This window comes from Gordionus sp. m RMFG-2023, chromosome 2 (assembly GCF_954871325.1).
Source record: "Gordionus sp. m RMFG-2023 chromosome 2, tfGorSpeb1-WG-v2, whole genome shotgun sequence".
NCBI classification, from domain to species: domain Eukaryota; kingdom Metazoa; phylum Nematomorpha; class Gordioida; order Chordodea; family Parachordodidae; genus Gordionus; species Gordionus sp. m RMFG-2023.
In genome coordinates, this window is record NC_088776.1 from 27,444,248 (window position 1) to 27,467,618 (window position 23,371).

At 30.6% G+C, this 23,371-nt stretch overlaps 1 protein-coding gene across 12 annotated transcripts in view; it reads right to left on the minus strand.

Annotated features, from left to right (window-relative positions):
• Nucleotides 1-23,371, minus strand: part of LOC135925090 (WD repeat-containing protein 11-like) — a 129,564-nt gene that overhangs the window by 51,977 nt on the left and 54,216 nt on the right. For all 12 annotated transcript variants that reach the window (XR_010571522.1, XR_010571521.1, XR_010571524.1 and 9 more), the window contains 2 exons: nucleotides 4,649-4,796; nucleotides 3,855-4,162 (listed from right to left, as the gene is read on the minus strand). Coding sequence is in view for 8 of the 12 variants with exons in the window: in XM_065460258.1 (XP_065316330.1) it covers nucleotides 3,855-4,162; nucleotides 4,649-4,796 (456 nt within the window). In the remaining 4 variants the exon portion in view is untranslated. The remainder of the gene's footprint in view (nucleotides 1-3,854; nucleotides 4,163-4,648; nucleotides 4,797-23,371) is intronic.

A 23,371-nucleotide genomic window follows, 5' to 3' on the forward strand; every position in this document is an offset into this window, starting at 1 on the left:
TGGATGGCACCCAGGCGACACATGGAACTCTTCGAAGGACCGATATTGGAAGGACACATCCTGCTCCATCAAGACGACGAATCCTTGTTCGGACCACAATCTGCTCAAAGCACCCCGTCACTGATATCAAACCTTTCAGTACCTGAGGATGACACAACAACAATCTCCTACGACTGGGAACAACTATCAATCAGATCCCAAGACTTGGCCTAACACGTCAATCAAAACTTAACAGACGATAAACAACACTAGCTCAGAACGAATCATCCCTATTATTTATTTACATAAATACATTATATTACGCTAGTTATACTTCATTGTTTATTTTCTATTACTTGCTGTAAAATTTTGATTGACTTATTATTATTAATACTAGTAATAAATAAAGGCCTTTGGGACATCGAAGCCATAAAGGCCAAGATGTCCGGTTATTTCCATGTTTTGCCTGAAAGGGCAAAACATAAACATAGCAAGGAAAGTGGTTGAAAGGTTAATTCAGCCCATTTCTAAGAGTAATAGGAATGTCACCAAAGATAACTGGTTTACCAGTTATGAACTTGCTGCTATACATTTTTTAATTTCCATTCATTAACAATAGTAGGAACTTTAAGAAAAAATAAATAGCAGTTTCCAACATCATTTAATTTTAAAAAGAGAGATATTTGTTCAAGTTTATTTGCCTGCTAAGATAATATGACATTAGTATCATATGTACCAAAAAAGTATAAGCATGATGCTTTCTACCCTTCACTATGATAACAATATTGATACATCAACTGGGGATTTGAAAAAACCAGAAATTATCACATTTTACAATCTTACCAAAGCTGGTGTTGATGTTGTGGATCAGCTATGTTCAAATTATTCAATATCCAGAATAACAAATAGATGGCTTATGACAATTTTTTATAATTTGTTGAATATATCTTGCATAAATTCTTTAATAATTTATAAATCCAATAATTTAAAGGAGATTAATAGATCAAAGTTTATAAAATTATTAGCAATGGAGCTAATAACTCTATTAATGAGTAATAGATATGAAAACCCACATGTTAATAAACTACTAAGGGATAATATTGGGAACATGCTAAATATAGAGGAATTAAAACCTATTTCAACCAAACAAAAAGGAAGGTGCTCCTCTTGTCCAAGGGTTAGGGACAAGAAATCCTCATTTATTTGTTCAAAATTTATATGCAAAGATCATATGTATGTAACATGTCATGAATGTTTTTTTAAAAAAAATGCATGAACTTTAATATCAAATATTTTTTTTAATATCTGATGTTTTATTATAAAATTTATTTAATTATTACTATAAAATATTGAATTAATAAAATATATAATCAAATTTGCTTCCATTCATTTATTTTTGGTCATATCATATGATTAAGGAAAGTTCCAAAAAAAAGATTTTTTTTTGAGCAGCTTTAGTAAATATATCATAACTTTATTTAGAAATAAATGTAAATCTAGAAATTTTGTATTTATTATCTCTAATATTTTTACAATAAGTATATAAAATTTTAGTTCTTAAATTTTATTATTTTCTGAGATATAGCTATTTAAAATTTGGGGTAAAATAGACCCCACCTATGTAACCGCGTGAGTTTTTTTCACCTATGTAGTGAAGGGTTAAATTATGTTATTAGTGAACGTGGATCAAAATATGATCAATACATATTCAGGAAAAGAACTATAAATCAAAAAATATTAGGGAAATGTGTAAAGTCTTATAAATTATTAGCAGGTAAACCTGCCCGTTGCAAAGGGCGGTGCCACACATTAAATGAAGAAGGTAATCATAATCAGGTGCTAGATGGTATTGCCCATCATGCTGCCCTTCCACCCATAGCATCAATAAAATGGACTATTCAGCGGGCTAGATATTTTATAGGTTCTCCATTACCTAGTTCTACGAACAGTTATGATCTAGATATAGCCAATATCTATAGAATAACATGTTCGGGGTTGATATGGCAACAAGCATTTGCAACAGGAACTACCAAGAATTTTGATATTCGTCATCGCCCAAAATCCTATATTGATGGAGGAAAGCAGTCACTGGTATACAGATGGCAAGTTTAAGACATCCCCCTTATTTTTACCCTTTGGACCCTCCATGTCCTATATCATAAAACGGTTGTACCGAATAAAACCCAGATTACATATATAAGGGTCTTGGATGAGATAAAAGGATTACAAGATAATCTAAATCCTATATCGGTGAGCAGGCGGAAATAAATGCCTTTACTCATTCATTTCCATCCATAACTGTGAGTGTTTTTTTTCATATGACCCAAGCAATTTGGAAATAAGCGAGTTACTAGATACAGGTAATGAGTGGTCAAATAAAATTAAACAAATGCTCTCTTGCATTTGTTTCAGTGGATTAGTTGATGCCTTTTATGGATTTTTACAAACACTATTTTATCAAGACAGTGAAAAAGTCTTAGATAATTTTATTACATATTATGAAGCGATTTGGATTTGTAAAATTCTTCGTAATGGAGATAGACAAGCATTCCAATTCCCTTTTTAATCAATATGATGCTACATTGGAGGGAATCCAAAAAAGAAATAATGCTGAAGGTAATTGTTTTTTAAAATTTGCTATCTTTTTAATCATTATTATATAATCATTTTTTATAATTTACTTTGCATCTTTGCCATAATCACACCATCCCTCTATTTGGAAATTTTTAGATGCTCTACGTTTAGAACAATCGTTAACCGAAGCAAAAAATAAACAATATATTTCTGGTACGTAACCCCGAAATAAAGGTGTATCGGGATAGAGCTGAAAATATTGTAATAATTGTATTTGACTATGTAAATCACCCGATTAATGATTATTTAAGGGAAGCATTTGCGTTTACCTAGACATTTGCAGTTTAGTCAAACATCTTTAATAATATAATATGATTTTAAAATATATTACGGATATATTATTGAAATTTAAAATGTAATTATAGTTATTTCTAATATAATTTTATTAAAAGATTTAAACTATGAGATAATTATTATTGAATATATCTAATAATTTAATTCTTATAAGTTATTTATATCATAAAAATGAATCTCACTTCAATTAATAGAGTATATAACAAAAAATTTTACCTAAGCATTTTCAATTTAGTCAAACCCTTATATTTATATTTTCTATAGTCATTTTATAAATAAATAAAAAAATATTGTGCCTTAATTCATTTTTGATTATTTTTTTATAATAGAAAAATTAGCCTAAACATAATATATATTTTTAAGATTTTTAATAAATCTAAAAAATGAGTCAGTCATAATTTGATTTTTTTTTGATCAACATGTGTTGTTAAACGGCCGATTTGGGTCTATTTTAAAAACGGCCGATTTAGATATTAGCCAAAATAATATGTAAGATTCGAGATAGAGGTCCAAACCTTGCTTACATCTATGCACAAAATCTCTAGGCTTACATAATATTATTGGCTACTAATCAACATACCTTAAATGTGGTAAATTGATCCACCAAAGAAATCGGTATAAATATTGATTGTTAATTTTTTTTTATTATTAAATTTTTTATTGATATTACACATTTAGTAAATAAAATTGAGATTTTTGTAAAAAAAAAATATGAAAAAATAATTAATAGGACCAACATTCAAAATGACTTCTATTTAGTCATACTTTTTTTCTACTAATAAATTTATAATAAATTGCAGCTATATTAGATACGCGTCGAATATTCCGCGCCGAATTGATGTGATATCGCAATAAGTACCTTTGTAGGACACTGATTTAAACTTTTAATTTTTGAGTAGATATAAAATCAATTAAATATTTACGAAACTATTTATTTATCCGCATACCTCAAGGAGGTCCCAAACTTGCAACCCCATCATGGTACGAGCTAAGACTCTTCGAAGAGCTCCTTTATAGTCGTCGTTTAAGCCAACTTTATTATCTTTCTCCGTTTTTTTGCTTAGATTAGCTGGTGCAAAATCAACCCATATCACCCCGGTGCCGGCTTGTGCCTCGTATATTCTTACATCTTTTTTAGGTATTTTGACATTGACACCCATTATTGTTCCATCTCGAGACGCTAAAACCATACATGGAGCCGGTCCGTCTTGAAAGGCTAAGGATTGCCAAGTTGTGTGCATGCGTTTGTTTCCGCCTTTTATATAAAAATACAGATAACTAGTGCAGGTTGTTTTGAATAAATTAACTATATTAACTGAAGCTATTTTTTTGGGATGCCTTAAAATGGTCGTCACAAGAAAGAATATTTTTTGTAATTATTTTATCCATTAGAATCATTAGAGTTAAATTGTATATATTAAAAAATATATGGTGATATCGTATTTTTTAAAAACTAATTAAATATTCTACAAGAAAAAAAATATAATTCTAAATCTAGCTATGGAGAATTATATAAGATCAAATGATTACAATTGATTGAATTGGATAATGATGACATTTAACTCTTTATATATGCTATTACAAATACGATTGCAAAATTCTAAGAAATTTTGATAAAATATTGATTATTAATTTTTTTAAGTCCAGCATTTTTTTAAAAAATTAACCTACTATACATTCTTGATAGATTTTCGGTTCCAGTTGTAACATTCCTAAATTAATTAAAAATAAATCTATAAACCACTATTAGTTGAAGTGAAAGAAGAAGGATAAAGTTGAAGACCCGATCGAACTACGTTTTGGGAAAGTGAGAAACGAAAAACGCGGTTAGACCGATCAGAAAAGGCGAAAGATTCTTCCGAATCGCTTGCGGTAGTGTTAGACCATGACTATTGAAGAAAAAAAATGTTAAGTTAATTTTAAAATATATTTCGTCTATTTACAAAAGGCAACGGTAATTGGTTAGGTTATAATGTGTAGATAAATTTTATTTATTCCATAACCTTATTGGTTATCCTATAATCCTTATTTTTTATTAATAATCATAAACAAAAATAGTAAAAACTATTGGTTAATAAAAACTAAATAACAATTGAATGAATAAAATTATTTAATTATATAAACTGCCTAGCTTAGTCTTCAGCCGCTGGGAACGGGGCAGAGTTGTTTAGGGATGAAGATGTGTAAATTTAAAAAATAATACTATGCTTATTTATAGACAAGGTAGTAAAATAATGAGATAGTTTAAGATGTGAAAAATTTAAGGGTCAAAAAAATTTCTCCGATTTTGACAATGTCGTTGCTGTCAAACTTAATCGCGTTAAATAACTACACAACAAAGGACAAGGTACACCCATAACATTTCTATTAGCGATATGCGAGGCACATCTATATATATCCTCTCTCTTATCGTTTATCCACAAAGTAAGAGATGCAGCAACTGAATTAGAGGCCTTATTACTCTATTTAATTAATAAATGTATACAAAGTCAAAGATGTCCAATTTAAGCACAGTTGTTGTGAGCAAGATTTTTGTCCAACTTAGAGAGTTGCCCACTTTATTAAGACTTTTTACTATAAAAATAACCTTTTATTATCTGTTTTTAATTTAGTTAAAAAGTGAGATTAGATTCGACAATTTTCAAATAACTTTTCATTTTAATTATTTCATCAAAATAATGAGTAAAATTATGCATGTATAAATTAGCGTCGATGGGTTTTTTCCGATGTTAATTTTTTCAACTGCAAATCGTTTTTGAGCGCGTTTTTTTGAATTTAAAAATCCTATTTTATCGGAAATGTATTCCATCATGTTTGGAATACCTACCCTATGAATTTCAGATAATTATGTCATGAACATTTTAACTTAATAAATTTATATTAATATTTCCATAGATTTATTATATAAATTATAAATGACTCAAAGTAAATGGGAAAATTGTCTAAAATTTATAAGATAGTTATTCTAAACATGCGGGAATAGATTTCTGGTAGAATCATATTTTTAAATTTAAAAAGCCCTTTAAAAAATAATTTAAAAAACACATAGCCGTTAACATATACATAAAATACTTAAAATTGTATAAAATTATTATAAAATGATTGTATACGAAATAACAATTAATATATTTAAATAAAATAAGATGTTATCCAGGGGCGGACTGGCAGCCGAGTGGGAAGGGGGCTCGAGATTTAACAAATTTGGGGGCCACCTTAGTAAAGAAAAAAATTTTTTTTAAATTAAATTGGCATAAAATCTAAAAATGTTTTAATACAATTTTTTTTTAAATATTAGAAATTTATTAAATATTAATTTAATTATCTGGTGGAATTATAAGCACTATAAAAAATTTCATTCATTTTTTTTAAATACTAGAAATTTATTAAATATTGATTTAATTATCTAGTGGAATTATAAGCACTATAAAAAATTCATTTTTTTTAAAGTTAATGTTTTTATATAGAAAACACAATATTTATAAAAATAATTTATGCCATCTTTATGTTTATTACAAGTATCTTCACCCATTATAAATTTGGTTTATGTTCTAATATAAAATCTAATTTTTCTCCTGCTCAAACTACAAATTTAAAAAAAATTATAACCTCTACTACAATTACATCAACAATGCTCAGAAACTCCAGATTCTTCTTTATCTTTACATGTTAATACAATTTCACCAAATATTCCAATCATTTCCTTCAAATGATAATAGCATTCCTATTCTATCCTTAACTTTAAAGGAAACTGTATCTTCATCTACATTAAAAATACCTTCATCTTTATCTACATTACAAATACCTTCATCTATATCTACGTTATAAATACTTAAGTCTATAAATTCTAATCGAATATCTGGCTTTTCATGCACAGAAGCAGCAAATTTAAAGAAAATCTCACCTATTAAGTCAAATTTATTTCATTTAAATTCAAATGCAACAATTCCACAAAAACGCCTTTTTACAGCAACATCCAATCCAACGCGTGGACCTGAGACTACATCGCGTTTGTAATATAGAGTAGTTATGGAAGATAAAGTACCACGAAATTGGCTTTCAGTTGCTATAATTAATCATGAAATTAGCTATTTACTGCTCAATTTTATAGATTTTGCTGGTTATGAAAATTCATTTTCAAAAAGGTGCACCAGTTTTAAACATATATATTCTGTTGTTGAAATTCATAAAAATTCACCTGTTCATATCCAAGCAGTGGAATAATTTCTTTCTTAAGGCATCCAGTGACAATAGCATACAAGATTCAGCAGGCGCGTACGCAGGAATTTGGTCTGAGGGGGGGGGGGGGGATAATAAAATTTTTTAAGAAATATTATTGTTTTTTAAAAATATCAAGCATAAATTTATAAGGACTAATAACTATTTCTAATACACAATTTTAAATTTATGTGAATTATAAAAAAATTGTATATAAAGAATCACTTAAATGACCCATAATAGAAATTTTAATTTTTTGAGCCTTTACACAAAAAGTTTCTTAGGAATAATTGCATTTTATATGTTATATATTTACAATGTAAAATCCAAACTTCGTTGTGATTGAGCTAAATTTTTCAATTTTCTCATCCCTGCTTGTCGTCAAATGCCTATGAATATTCAAAAGATCCAAACCTTTAAATCTACTTTCAGATGTTGTACTTCTTGGTATGTTTTTCAGAGACCTGCAGGCCAGGCCCCCGGGCTGGACAGTATCTTAATTTTTTTAAATATACCCGGGCCGGGACCAAAATTTTTTTAAAAAAACATCCAAGCCGGGCCTGAAAATTTTATTTTAAAAAAAACCGAGTCGGGCCTAAAAAATTTTTAAAAAAAGCCGGGCCGGGCCTGAAAATTTTTCAAAAAAAACACAGGCCGGGCCGTAAAAAATCTTTAAAAAAATCCGGGCCGTGCCCTGCAAATGGTACTTCTGCAGGCCTCTGTTATTCTTCTTAAAAAAGCGAATGTTCTCTCATTAGTTTACTAATGGGAAGAGTTTATAAACCCTTTTAATACATTGGGAATTTAATCTAAAATGTGTTTAAAATAATGCAGAGCATCCATAGCATTTTGGGACCATATCAACCATAGTTAATCTTATAAACATAGTTATTCAGCTAGTAAGGCATCATAAGATACTTTAACATCTTCATAATAAAAATCTAACAAATATTTTTTTTTCTATCACTATCTGAAAAAGGTTGGGAAAACTTTTGTGGAAGTAATATTTGCAGATTAGTAAGTGCTGCATGATGAATTAAAAATACATTTATTTGGGTTATAAATGTATCAGTATTTAAGATATACTCTTCTACTTATGCTATATTAATGTTTTAACAATGAGCTTGCCTTGCTACAAGTCGAGGGAGACAAATATTAAACACGTATAGCTCTGATTTTGATTCAACAATAAAATATGAAACTCTTCAACATTAGCCCTAATTTCCTTGAGTTCTGATAAAATGCTCTCCGCTATTCGCATCTTCTTAATCAAGTCAATGTCATGTTTTTGAAAAGTAATACTTAAAATAGTTGTATAATTAAATAATATATTCTAATGAGAAATAAAATTTGGAATAAGCATTGAATCCAATAATTTTCTTGCTTCTGAGGAAATATTTCTTTCAGGCCATTGTGATATTTCAGTAATAGCAAATAATTGGCTCTTTTAACTCCTTAAAAGCTGTTAATGCTTGATGGCAGAGACTCTATATCGTTGGACAAGGTTGCAATTTTTTTTCCCTGTTGGACAAGAAGTTTCAGAAATAATAATTATTTGACTAGAAATTTGAAAATGGTAGAAAAATATTACGCCACTAAAAATTTGAAAATAATAAGTAAATATTACTCCGGAAAACTTAAAATCGAAATTAATTGATAAAATAACTTAGTTGATAAATGTGATAATAAATGTAATTAAATATATATTTAATATGTAACAAATATAAACAATATTATTTTTGAAAATATATCCGGCATCTGCATTTTTTGGGATAGCACTCAGGATAAAGCATAAAGCTACAATTTGTTTGCGGCACATTAATAATGGAGAAATTACAGTAAACCTTTTTGCAGTAGTTAAAGTGATTAATTCTTCAGGTAAAGGACTTTTTGAATTATTAAGTTTTTGTCTCTAAACAAGGGCTACAATTATGCAAATTTAAAAACCTCCTAACGGCACAAATTTTTTTGAAAATTTTTGAAATAATTGGGCTTATCAAGATATATACAAACAAAAAACTTAGACATTTTACTGCTTGGAAAATGGTTGAAGATTCTAAATTTTCTCTAAATTCTATAAATTGCTTTCAATATATATATGAAAGCTACAAATATGGCATTATCTATCAATAAAGATTTGGCCGATTTGATGATACCTGATGACATATGTATGGCTGAAACGTAGAATTGGTCATAAAAAGAAGATGTGTTTTGAGGAATGCTCAGATGAACGTCCAAATGACTCTCTTCAAATTTACAGAATTGAATGTTTCGCGATATCATTGATCAGAGAGTAATTAGTTTTACAGAAAAATTTTCGAAAAATCTCATTTAATAACTCATGATCAATATTTCCATCCTAGAAGTTTTGATGAAATTAATAGGTAAGGTGTCGTATTTGTAAATACGTGAATGTTTTATTTTTTTTGTTTAACGCGAAATGTCAATCAACCAATTAAAATAAGGTTGATTGGATAAAAAGATTAGATGTAATAGATATATGTAAAATCATTTTAAAAAATTATATTATTATTATTATTTTTATGAAATTAATTTTTTTTATATTAAAAAGGACGAATTTATTTGATTTTGATTTAATTTAATTATTAATAAAGATATCATTGGTGAGTTATATTTTTGTCTGTTTTGTGATTTTTGTAGTTTCGGGAAATTGTTTGAGTTGTTTCTGTTTTCCTCTTAGTTTGTGTTTAGGATTTTTTTTAGTGGTGTCTTGTGACGCTGATAGTTTCCTAGGAGTTATTCGGTTTAGAAGGTAAAACAAAAAATTTTTAATTATATAATTTTTTTAAGAATTTTTGACTGCGCATTTGTACTACCATTATACGATTCTAATAGAGAAGTTTTTATTTTAGGTGCTGTATTAATATTTTCTACAAATATTTAAATTTTTGTAATTGATTATTAGTATTAATTAAAAGAATTTATGAGCAAATGGTTTATTTTTTTAGGCCTAGTGGGAAGTATAGTTTTGGGGATAAGGTTCTCTTTTATCAGGATTTGGGTTATAAAGTTATGTATAAGAACTTTAATGAATTGGATTTAGGTAAACAGTTGATTACTGTGGGAATATTATTAATGATGTATTTATTGATTATTATATTGAAATTGTTAGTAAAAAGGGGTACTGCGGTACTGACAGGCATGTATTGCAATTGGAAGAAGGACACTGCGGTGTCAGATGTTTATAAAAAGAAAATGGAGGAAACGTATTTTAATTTAATATCTGATATTTATGGGAAGAAAATAGCAGACTTGGAAAGTAATCTAAAAGATGTTTTAGAGGAAATCAAGGCTGGAAATGTTGGGGAGAGGTCAGATAGGATCCTCCTGGAAATGAAAGAAATGAAAGAAGCCATCAATGCGTTGATGAAGGAGAGCAAAGGTCCGGTTAAGAGCCAGGTGAGTGATAGAAATATGAATAAGAAATTTAATGATTACGAGGAAAATAAAAGATTTGTTGAAATGATCATTTGCCATCGTTGCGGATGGCGAGGACATAAAAGGGATACCTGCGTAGTCCCAGAGCAAAGGTTTAAAGATGGATTTCCGTTAAAGAGACCTGAAATAGGAAATGCTAATGTAAAAATGGTTAGTTTAAATGGGGCCAGATTATGTTTTAAATGTAAAAGGCCGGGACATGTAGCTGTGGACTGCATGGAAGTATCACGAAATTCGTGTTGACTATATGATTGCAAGGTGAATCATATAGGAGTCGGGGCTCCGAGAGTTCGGAAAAATTTGTATAATAAAACATTTAATTTTATTAGTCGAAATGAGGGAAATGATAGAATTAAAATAAGAAATCATTCTCGTAATTTCTCTGAGAGGGAAGTTAGTCGATTTAGGTGGAAACAATATCCGAGGAATATTGTCCGTTATTCTTTTAGAAGGGATGTTTCTTTTAGAAGGGATGTTTCTTTTAGAAGGGATGTTAAGAATTTTATTTGGGAAAGATGTCCCATAAATCTTGTTAAAAGAAATGTAATTGTCAGTAATAAAAATTTAAATTCCGAGTTGAATTTAAGGGGGAATGAGAATGCCAATGAAATTATTATTTTAGATAAAATAAACGCTGATTCTCCGATTAAAACATATGATATTTTAATGACGGAAAAATTAGATGGACCATGTTTGTGTCCGAGGGTTAGTTTGAGGATTGATCATAGGAATATAAAAATGCTATTTGACACCGGGGCTAGTATTTCTCTAATGTCGCAGGAGAATTTTTATAAGTATTGGCCTGGGGGCAAACTGGAAAAAGAGGCTATGTGTGTCAGGCAGTTTGATGGATCGGAAGTTGCTGTGTTGGGAAAGGCCAAATTGGGGGTTAATCTTAATGATACTATATTTTTCCTTGATTTATGGGTAGTAAAGGAGAATGTTGAGACTGTTATGGGGTGGGATTGGATTACCAAGCTTGGTCCTCCCAATAATTATTGGAATATTTTTAATACTAGTGGTAATGTAATAATGGATGTTGGAGAGAGGGAAAATTTGGATAATACTGATAATAAAATTTGTGAAATTTCGGAGGAGATGATGGAGAAATCGAGTAAGTTGGATTATAATGATGAAGGAAATGAGAAGCAAATTGTGGCCGGGGGGAAAGAGGATTGGAATAAGGTTAATCAAGCTATTCCTATTCTAGTAAGGCAGTATGGAATTATTTTTGATGAAAAACTAGGTTGTTTAAATGATTATCAAGTTGATGTTCAACTTAGGGAGGGTTTTTCACCGATCTTTTTGGCTTGTAGGCGAGTTCCTTTCGAATGGAGGAAGGAGATCGATGAGGAATTAGATAGATGGGTGAAGGACGGCATTATTATTCCTGTGGGATATAGCGATTGGGCAACTCCGTTAGTGCCAGTTAAAAAGGCAAATGGTAAATTGAGACTTTGTGCGGATTTCAGGGTCACGGTAAATCGATGGGTGGTGGAGGTTAAATATCCATTGCCTAGGATTGAGGAGATTTTGGCTCAGTTGAAGGGTGCGAAATATTTTTCCAAGGTGGATTTTTCGTCGGCGTATTTGCAGTTACCTTTGAGAAAGGAAATCCGTAAATTATTGACGATAACGACTCCAAAGGGGTTGTTTGCGTTTTGTAGATTACCATTTGGGTTGAGTGTATCTGCTCCCATTTTTCAACGGACCATGGCGTCAGTTTTCCAAGGGTTGGAAGGAGTATTTTATTATATGGATGATGTGTTAATTACTGGAGTGACGCCGGAGCAGCATAATCAACGTTTGGAGGAAGTGTTTAGGAGAATTCGTGATAAAGGCTTGAGAGCTAGTAAGGAGAAAAGTGTTCTGGGGGTAATGGAGGTTGAATATTTGGGTCATCGGATTAATGGAATTGAAGTGAAACCTTTGGATAAAAATTTGAAGAATATATCGAACATGAAACGGCCTGACACTAAGGCTTAGTTGCAGTCTTTTTTGGGTATGGTCAATTATTACCATAGGTTTGTGGAAGATTTTGCAAAGGTGGCGGCGCCGTTATATGATTTATTGAAAAAAGGAATTCATTATGAGTGGAAGGATGTACAGCAGATTGCTTTTGAAATTTTAAAGGAAAAAATTGGAAAAGAGCCAATTTTGGTGTGTTTTGATAATGACTTGGAAATTGTTTTGGCGGTGGATGCCTCAAATAAAGGAGTTGGTGGTGCGTTATTACAGGTAATAGAGGGCTTGGAGAGACCTGTATTGTTTTTCTCGCGTGTTTTTCGTGAAGTGGAAACCAGATATTCTGTGATTGAACAAGAGGCCCTGGCTGTGATTTTCGGGTTGACAAAATGTCGTGAATATTTGATTGGTAAAAAATTTGTAATTTTTACTGATCACAAACCGTTAATTCACTTATTTCGGAAAAACAATCGGGAGTTAATGATGTCTCCCCGGTTACAACGTTGGTTGTTGTTGGTGGGCAGCTTTAATGTGGAGATCCGATATCGTTGCGGTAAAGAGAATTGTTTGCCTGATAGTTTGTCCCGATTAGGATTAAGTGAAGAAAATGATGAAGGGAACAAGGATAAGGTTCGAAACAGTGAAAAAGCCCTGGTTTGTTCGCTTTCGCATATGCTCAAAGGGGGTCCTACCAATTGGGAGGATCTTAAGTTGAGTACATTGAGAGATAGAGAAATGACTAGGATAAAGTTATGTGTAATGGGGAAAAAGACTTGGGAGGAGGATTGTAAAGTTTTTAAAAAGGTGAAGGAGGAATTGTCTGTGATAGATGATTGTTTAATGAGGGGTAATCGTGCTGTAATTCCGTTCAAATTAAGGGGTAAAATTTTAAATTTGTTACATGCTGGACATCAAGGTCAAGGGAAGATGAAATCGTGGGCCCGTGAATATGTTTGGTGGCCGGGTATGGGAAAAGATATTGAAAATATCACAAGGACATGTGAACCGTGTAATTCGTGTGCGGCGATGCCCCGAAAGGAGGTGGGTCAGATATGGCCTAGGTCAAGAAAACCGTGGGAACGCTTACATGTTGATTTTTTCGATTTAGACAAAAGGTCGTATTTTTTAGTAGTGGATTCGTATTCGAAATGGATAGAGTACGAGGAGGTACATGGATATACCACGAAAATTGTGGTAAGGAAATTGAGGGCATTAATGGCCAGGTTTGGATTGCCGGATACCATTGTATCTGATGGAGGACCTGCCTTTGTTAGTGAAAATTTCAAGCAGTTTTGTAAAGAGTCTAGGATTCGACACATTTTGACCCCGCCCTATCATCCCAGCTCAAATGGTCAAGCTGAGAGGATGGTAGCAATTGTTAAGAATTGGATAAGAAAGGCCGGCAATCAAGGGAATGGGGTGTATTTGGCCCAGTTGTATTACCTCAATTCTAGGAATAAGGAGGGAGTGACACCTGCTGAACTGTTTTTGGGTCGGAGGACTAGGGTTCCCCTAGATTTTCTAAGGGCCGAGAGTCACGAGAAGGAAGTTTTGGAGGATCGAAAGATTAGGTTTGAAGTTGGAGAAAAAGTATGGACTCGTTTGTTTGACGGGAGGGACAAGAAATGGACCAAGGGAATTGTTGGGGTAAACAGAGGTTCAAAGTTGAATTTGATTCAATTAGAAATGGGCGGCACAGTGATGCGCCACAATGATCATTTAAGACCAAGGAAGTAATCTGAGGTATCTCATATGATGATATAAATATGAAATTATATACATAAATAAAATGAAGGTGCATCCCGAAGGATTAGACTCGTTTCCGAGCAAATATATAATGTGTAAATGAAGGTTTGGGTAACATATTGTATATGGGAATGGGAAGTGAAAGGATCAAATAGGAGAGGGGCTCATCTTAAAGTGGTAAATATATATATTTATGAAGGAGTAAAATGTACGTGAACGGTCGGTAACCTTTTTGTTTAAGTTTATGTATTATTATATGATGGTATTAGAATTTATTGATATGTTATGTAAAAAAGTGAAATTGAATAAGGAGGTTATCTCGGTAATATTACGGGAAATTGAAGTATATGTATGTATATGTAATGTTAAGTTAAACTGGTTTAATGTTCCGGCTGTCGGTAATAAACAAGGAAAAAGATTGAAATTGTGGTAATATATGTATTGTAAATGAATAAAAGTGTAAAAAAATAAAAGGAATAGAAAAGTTGTAATTCATTTGGTGAATACATTTTTGTTCATAACCTTATAGGATAAATCATGGTTGTTGAACATTGGTATTGGTACTGGGAAAATATTTTTTTTAAGTTGTAATTCATTTGGTGAATACATTTTTGTTCATAACCTTATAGGATAAATCATGGTTGTTGAACATTGGTATTGGTACTGGGAAAATATTTTTTTTAAAAAAAAAAATAGAAAGAGATATAATTAATTAATTATTTTTTTTGTTGGGTTAGCACGTGCGGCATTTGTAAAAGAGGAATTAAAATTAAAAAGGAATGTAGAGGGGGTGAGGGGTGTAGATGCCTGGTTGAGGTTATAATTATAGATGTTGTAATTATAAACTTTAATTGGTACAGTTGTTTGTTTTTCCTTCGAAAATTGTTATGAATACATCTATATTATTTATGTTGAAAGGGGTAAATTAATATTTTATTTTATATTTTTTTTTTCCGTTTGGAAAGTTTAAATTAAAAAATTAATTTAAAACCTTTATTTTGTGAAATTTGAATTAAAGAAAATAATAATTTAAAAAGTGTAAATTAAAAAATTAATTTAATTTCTTTATTTTGTAAAATTTGAATTAAAGAGAATAATAATTTAAAAAAAAACTTTAATTGATAAAGTTTTCGGAAGTTGGGTATAAACACATTCTTTATATTGAAAGGGAATTTATATTAGAAAATTAGCCTTCCACATGGAAACTCTATCAAGGATAATCGATATGGGTGATTGCTACTTGCAAGTAACCCTGATAAAGAAAAACAATGGACTGACTCTAACGACGGGATCCTCTAACGAGAACCAGGCACAATTCCAGAAGTGCGACGACGAAGGTGCTTCAATTGTCAGGAGGTGGGACACTTGAGGCATCAGTGTTCCCGGCCATCTAGGGAGACTCGCGTACCTTTGCAAGCAATATCTGAGAATCGTGTGTATCCAGGACGGAAGCGGGGACATCATGTTTCAGAGGGAAGACCACCAACTGACGCAACTACCTCAGGGTTGGATAGGGAGATGGAGAGACAGGCCGTGGATATTAGTAATGTGGATGTTCGGGGTCGATTCGTGAATGGGATTCGAGGTACAAATGAAGGAGATTTTTTGCAGAGATTAGTGACTAATACAATATCAACTGATAATTCGCAACCGTCGAGAGCTGAGGATTTCTGGATGAATCCCATGTCTATTTGAGAAGAATATTCTTTAAATAATGTTGTAAGTTTTTTTTTGTAGATATTTTTTTTTTCCCGTTTTTGTTTTATTTTTAACGATAGGCCATGATCCCATAAAGGGGTGGCATGTCGTATTTGTAAATACGTGAATGTTTTATTTTTTTTGTTTAACGCGAAATGTCAATCAACCAATTAAAATAAGGTTGATTGGATAAAAAGATTAGATGTAATAGATATATGTAAAATCATTTTAAAAATTATATTATTATTATTATTTTTATAAAATTAATTTTTTTTATATTAAAAAGGACGAATTTATTTGATTTTGATTTAATTTAATTATTAATAAAGATATCATTGGTGAGTTATATTTTTGTCTGTTTTGTGATTTTTGTAGTTTCGGGAAATTGTTTGAGTTGTTTCTGTTTTCCTCTTAGTTTGTGTTTAGGATTTTTTTTTAAAAGAGGCTTTGAAAAGAATCTCTTCATTAGCAAAGGTAGATAGAGATAAAGTGCGAGAAGAACTAATTTCATTCTCTAGAATAAAGGTTCTATGAAAGAAAGTTGCAATGGAGATTTTTTAACCAAATGCAATATAAAATGCAAACAATGTTTGAAATGTGTATATGAGACGTTATGCCGATATAATATGCATACATCTGCATATACAAATTTATATATAGTATATGAATATCTACTCATTTTATCTTTTTCACAAATAGAACGAACCTTTAGCAAATTAAAAATATACTGTGAGCAAATATTGGGCAGGATTATTTAGAAGCCTTTTTAATGATGTCGGTAGAAAGGAAATTATTAGAAGAAATAAAATTAAGTAAGATTATTGAATATCTGCGCAAATGTTCACTTAATGAGAAAATTGTTAAGCAAACCTTGGTGGAAATTTAATCTTAATCAGAATTTCAGCAAATCCTTTTCTTTCCAAATGTTCAAAACCAAATAAAAGTAAACGTTAAATAATTTCTTATAATATTCATTTTATATCATTTAGCAATTTAATATAACACAATTATTCATTATATTCTGATTCTTTTTCTGTTTTGGGAATTTACGATTTTTATAAGTTGGACCAAAATGTAAGCATATTAAAAACAGAATCAGAAGTAAATTTTAATACAATTACCAATATTCATATTTTACGATATTATCGATTTTGAGCAGTGCGCAACGATATATTATTGCAGCTCACTATCAGTATCAACAGACCATTGCATAATCAACAGTTTACATATTTTATATCTTTTTTAAAAAATATATTACATTTTTATATTTCGTTTATTATAAAATATACCAGTTTTTATATAATTCTTATAAATATTTTATTTTTTTGTTAGCCTGCGTCCAAAATCATAAAAATATAAATATATAAAAAAATAAATTTTGAAGAAAAAAATAACATATAAAATGGTAACCAATTTCATTTTTCGGTATTTATTAAAATTTATTATATTTAAAAAATCTTTTTAATAAAAAATTTGATTAAAAATTTATTTATTTGTGAAATTTTTATAAAAAAATTAGCAAGTACAATTTTTAATGCTGTTAATTTTTATAAATTTGCTAACCCAAACGATTATAGGCTTTTATATTCATATATTTTTTAGTGTCAGAATATAATTTTATGGAAGACATAAGCACAGGAACCTCTGGTGCAAAAATGACTTAAAATTCAGAGATTCTGTAGAAAATAGGAAAATTTGGGAGGAAATAATAGGAAAAACTTAACTTGAATTATGATCTAGTGAAAAAGAAATTTTTAGCAGTAAAGGCTAAATTTAATAAATTATATTCTTTCACCCAACAAAATCTACCAAAAATAAAAATATTATAATTTAATTTAAAAGGTATATGTTGAACAATATATATGGTTAAAAGAAAATATTGATGATATTACCAAAAATATTTTATTAGGCTGCATCATACCTTAATGAAATTGCTAACTTACTTAATGATATAAATATTGGGCAAAATATGTCTATTGATTCTTTTGATGATACTATAATTTCTTTACATTCTATTACTATTATTTGATACTTATTATTGAATAATAGCTAGATCAAGAAAAGCCAACAAAGAAAATGAAAACCCTAGTTATTAATAAAAATATTCCTATTCCTACTTTTAAAAGATATTGTGATGAAGCCGCACGTAATTGTACGCGCAACATTCCGAAAAATGTTGCAGACGTCTATAGGCTTTGTTAAAAAAGAGAGCGGGTCAAAAATAAGAGCCTATGCCCGAGAACTGCAGTATAATTTAATTAATTTAAGGGTGGGTTTTGGATGATTTTTTTAAGGTATTATTCTTGAACATTAATTTTGACAAAAATTCAAGTATATTTGATCTACTTTATCCGTTGGAGGCGCATGCTATGGTTTATGGAATATATTTAGAAAAATTAATGATATTTTAGATTTTATCAAGCCTACAATTTTAATTTTAAATATCTTTTCTTGATCCGGAATAGTTTTTTAATGGAATTTTTGCAATTATTTAATTTAATGAATTATTTTATATTTAAATTTAGCTCAAGATCTCTTTGGTTTTCCATATCTTCATGAAGCCCCTCTCGTTTTCTGTATCCTTATTTACATCTCCTCCTTACAGCATCCTTTATTGTCTAGCATGACTCCTAAATATTTTATTTTATTTTATCCACTATCATAATCACGTTTCCTCCAATTGTAAAATTTATAATTTGAGGTGCATTAGGGGAAGGAATGATGAAGGTTTTGTTAAAGTTAATCTTAAGTCCCATTCTCAGACTTAGCATTTTCAATTGGTAAAGTAAATTTTTTGTTTCTTCAATACTTGTGGATATTACAACAATGTCATCTGCATATGAGATAATCCGATTTTCCAACCGTATCGTAACCTTAGTACCAACATCTATTAGATCGGCTGCACCAAGAGCTTCCTTTATGATTTTAAAAATTATAATGTTGTGGCGAGAGTGTACATTCTTGTTTCACGCCTTTTTTTATTCTGAACGGTTTGGATATTTTATTGTTAATTTTGAAGCAAGCAGATAGATCGAAGTAGTGGTTTTTTAGGATGTTGATAATATTTGGTTCAATGTTACATTCTGATAGTGTCCTCCATAGAGCATTGTAGTTTACGTTATCAAAGGCTTTACTAAAATCTACAAAAGTGAAATAAGAAGGTATTTTGCATTTCCAACATTTTTATATAATTATTTTTAATGTATTGGTTCCAGTATGTTCTTATTTGGCCTGTAAGCGCAAATGCATTTTGGGAACAAATAAGGATGTGAGGGCTACAGCACGATAATCTGTAAATTTCTTAAGGTCTTTGATCCTAGGAAAATTACACAGAAAGAATTTGTTCCATCCCATTGGGGTTTTGCCGCTTTCTCAGATTTTCTTGAAAAGGGATATGAGAAAGGAAGATACTATTCTGGGTGCAATCTTTAGGTATTCGGCAATAATATTGTCAAACCCAGGAGCTTTATTTTTCCGCAGTTTTTAACTTCTTTTTCGATTTCATTTATGGAGAAACCCAACGGGAGCGGGGCTGGGTTCATATTTGTGTTTGTTGGACAGAATACTTTCCTTGAATTAAAAACCATCATGTAATAATCTAGCCATAAAGCTATCTGCTTTTCTTGGTCAATGATTTCCCTACCATACGCTAAAACTAAGCAAGGGAGTTTCTTGAAACTATCGTTTACAGAAATATTTTAATTTTTGTAAGTCATAAATCCTATTTTCTTTCATGTTTTTATCAATTTCAATGGCCTTTCTTGCAACATAAATTCTTATCTATCCGCAGCAGTTTCTGTATATCTTTCCATAAGTCTCTATTTAAGACATTTCCTTCTCTAAACTGTCCTATTTTTTCTAATGTCTCATTTGACATCCATTCTTTCCTTGAGGAGATATTTACATTTGGCAGCGTGTTATAGGATTCTGCAATATCTTTTTTAAAAAGACTTCAACATTCATCCACGTTCCGTGCAAGGTTACATTTTGAAAGTTGTCTCTTCTCCTGACTAACGTTTGATCAAATAGCAATATATCTTCCTGAGTTTGTGCTTTGATATGTTTCCGTGAAAGGAATGTTTTAAACCCCCCCCCCCCGTCCAGATTGATTTTAACTAATCCTGTTGTGGTAGTCCCATATATTTTTACAGTAATTTTCGCTAATACCATTCTGCGATCTGACAATTTAATATGAGTAGAAACTTTAACGTGATCGAACCAACCAAGGATATTAGAGATGAAGAAATCTATTTGGGATATCTGATTGGCTCTTACGAAAGTGTATGTGTTTATTTCCCTAAGGCAAAAGAAGGTATTTTCGATTATGAAGTTTTATTTGTAATTGTATCTAAAAATCCCAATCTATCGTTCCTCTTTGGTGTGGCGCATAGATTTGCAATTATCGTAGGGCTAAATTTTGTGTTCAGATAGAGTAGGCCACATCTTTCAGATATGGGTACTAATTTGATGATAGATTTTTGCATCCTTTTGTTTATTAGGAATGCAATTCCAGACCAGCAATTGGAGGTGGTACCGGAGCATAGTAACTTATAATCTGTAAATCTGCGATATTGTTGGACAGTGGGTTTCCTTGATACCAACAATGTCTAATTTCTCCGTTTCAAAATTTATACTAGCACTGCTAATTTGTTTTTCATTCCATTTATATTAAGAGACGCGATTTGTAGCTTGCCATAAATTATGTTATCCATTTTTGGAATTTTGGAAAAAGTTTTGAACATTATTCCAAAAATGGATTACTTTTTACTACAAATTCCACAATAGTGTAATGAATTTTTAGTAGTAATATAATATCGAAATCTTTTGTAATGTATTTTTAGTAGTCATAGAATTCTTTCATTTTTTTATTTAGTACCCAAAATAAAAATCATAATTTATTCAAATTCATATCAAATTATATAATAATAAAAATAAACATTTTACAAAAAATAACAAAAACAACAATTTAATACATATCATTTATCCCCAATCTATCTGGTTTCGATCGTATTCTTTTGGGATATCGATCTTGACTTGTATCTTCTTCCTCCCTCTCCTTAAGAATTATTTCATCGTTATTTTTTATTACATCCTCTTTGTTTACTATCTCTTCGGGTTTCTCTTCTACTTCAGTTCTATCTTCTAATTCGTATTCTTCAATTAATATATTTCCGGTTCTTTTCCTTAATTGGTCCGTATGACGTATAATCGTTGCCCGCTCTACTTACTTCATAACGTTGTGATCCGAATATGCCTTTAATAATGGCTTCTTCCCATTTTTTTTCTTTATTATTATAAAGGCGCGACCAAACTTTTTCATTTATCTGGAATTTTTGATTGTGGTATTTTAACTTCTCCTTGTTCCCTCGTTCGAATATTTGATCTAACAATCCTCTAGGTTAAAATTTTAGTAGTATTTCAGCGGGACTTTGTTCAGTTTCTGTCGCTGGTGTATTTCTGTAATTGTAGAGAAAAATAGCTAGGCTGGTTTCTAAATCCCTCTCGTTTCTTTTATTTTCATACTCTGTTTAAAAGTTCGAACTAAACGTTCGGCTATGCCGTTTGTCTGAGGATGGTAAGGACTTCCATGCACTAATTGAATCCCGTTTTTTTCACAAAAATCTTTGAAATCTTTGATGCTGAATTTTGATCTGTTATCAGTAACGATTATCTTGGGAAATTCGAATCTTGAAAAAATATTTATTAATATTTTTATCGTGCTTTCGGTCGTAGTGCTAGTCATGGGAACTATTTCTGGCCAGCGACTGCTAGCATCTATCACTACCAACCAATAATGATTTTGAAATAGTCCAGCATAATCAATATGTACTCGGTGCCATGCTTTAAGTGGTTTTGGCCAATTTTGAATTGATGTCTTTTGAGGCATATCGTGTTGTTCCTGGCATTCTCTACATTTTTCGACCCATGTTTCTAAATCTCGGTTTATATTAGGTAACCACGCGTATTGTTTTGCTCTCATCTTCATTCTTACCATTCCAATATGTCCTTGATGTATCATGTCTAACACGTTGTTTCGGCATTATCCTTTTAGTTCTTCACAATAAACAACCTTTCTCTGTTATAATTTCCTCTCTCCTTTGGCTATACTCTTTTAAACATGCATCATAGGTTATTGGCCATCCATCTATTGTATATCTGTATACTTTAGAAAGTATATCATCTCGCGTTGTATCTCTTTCAATTTCGCTTGCATTTAAAGGTGTTTCTCCCATCTGTTGATCAAGCGCTTCTTCTTTTGATATTGGAGTTCCCTTCAGTGGTAATATAGATAGCATGTCAACATTTGCTATTTGTCTACTACTTTTGACTTCTATTTCATATTAATAACCGGCTAATAATAAAGCCCACCTTTGTATTCGGGCAGTTGATGTTATGGGTATATCTTTTCTTGAATGAAATAAAACCATTAATGGCTTGTGATCTGTTCATAATGTGAATTTTTTTACATATATAAATTCTTTGAATTTTGTAACCCCAAATATGATGGCAAGAGCTTCTCTTTCTATTTGGCTATAAATTTATTTAGCTGCATTTAGCGTTCTTGAGGCGAATGCAATTGGTCTCTCCTTACCCCCTTCTATTTACTGCCCCAATTCCTATGGCTGATGCATCTATTGCTAATATAATGGGTAATTTTGGATCATAATGTTGTAATAATGGAATACTACTTATTTCTTGCTTTATTTTTTTATACGCGTCTTTGCATTCATTAGTCCATCTCCAAACAACTGCTTTTCTAATAATTTGTATAATGGTTTGGCTTTGGCTGCAAAATTTGAAACAAATTTTGAATAGTATGTTGCTGACCCTAGAAAAGATTAATTATTTTAAATTTGTTGGTTCTGGTGCTTGCTTTTTTTACTGCCTAAGTATTTTTTTCGGTAGTTGTAATTCCGTTTTTTAAAATATTGTGTTTTAAGTATTCGACATTTTGTATTAAAAATTTACATTTTTCTATTTCTAGTTTGATTCCATTTTCATCCAGACATTTTAGTAATTTTTTTCGTGTTTTCTATTTTTCCCGGTTATTATAATATCATCTAAATAACAAGCTACTCCTTCAAAACCTTTTAATAAATTCTCGATGGCTCGTTGAAATATTGCTGGAGAAGACGATATACCTAAAGGTAGTCTTGTATATTTAAATAATTCTCTATGCATATTGATTACAAGATATTTTTGAGACTCTTACCACACTTTAATATGAAAATAGGCATCTGAGAGATCCAATATTGAAAATTCCTATCCTTTCCCCAAATTGGCTAATAAATCTTGGATTCTTGGTATTACAATATTAATATTTTGATTTAAAGTTCTTTTAAAATCCCCCCAAAATCTTAATGTTTTATCTTTCTTTTGA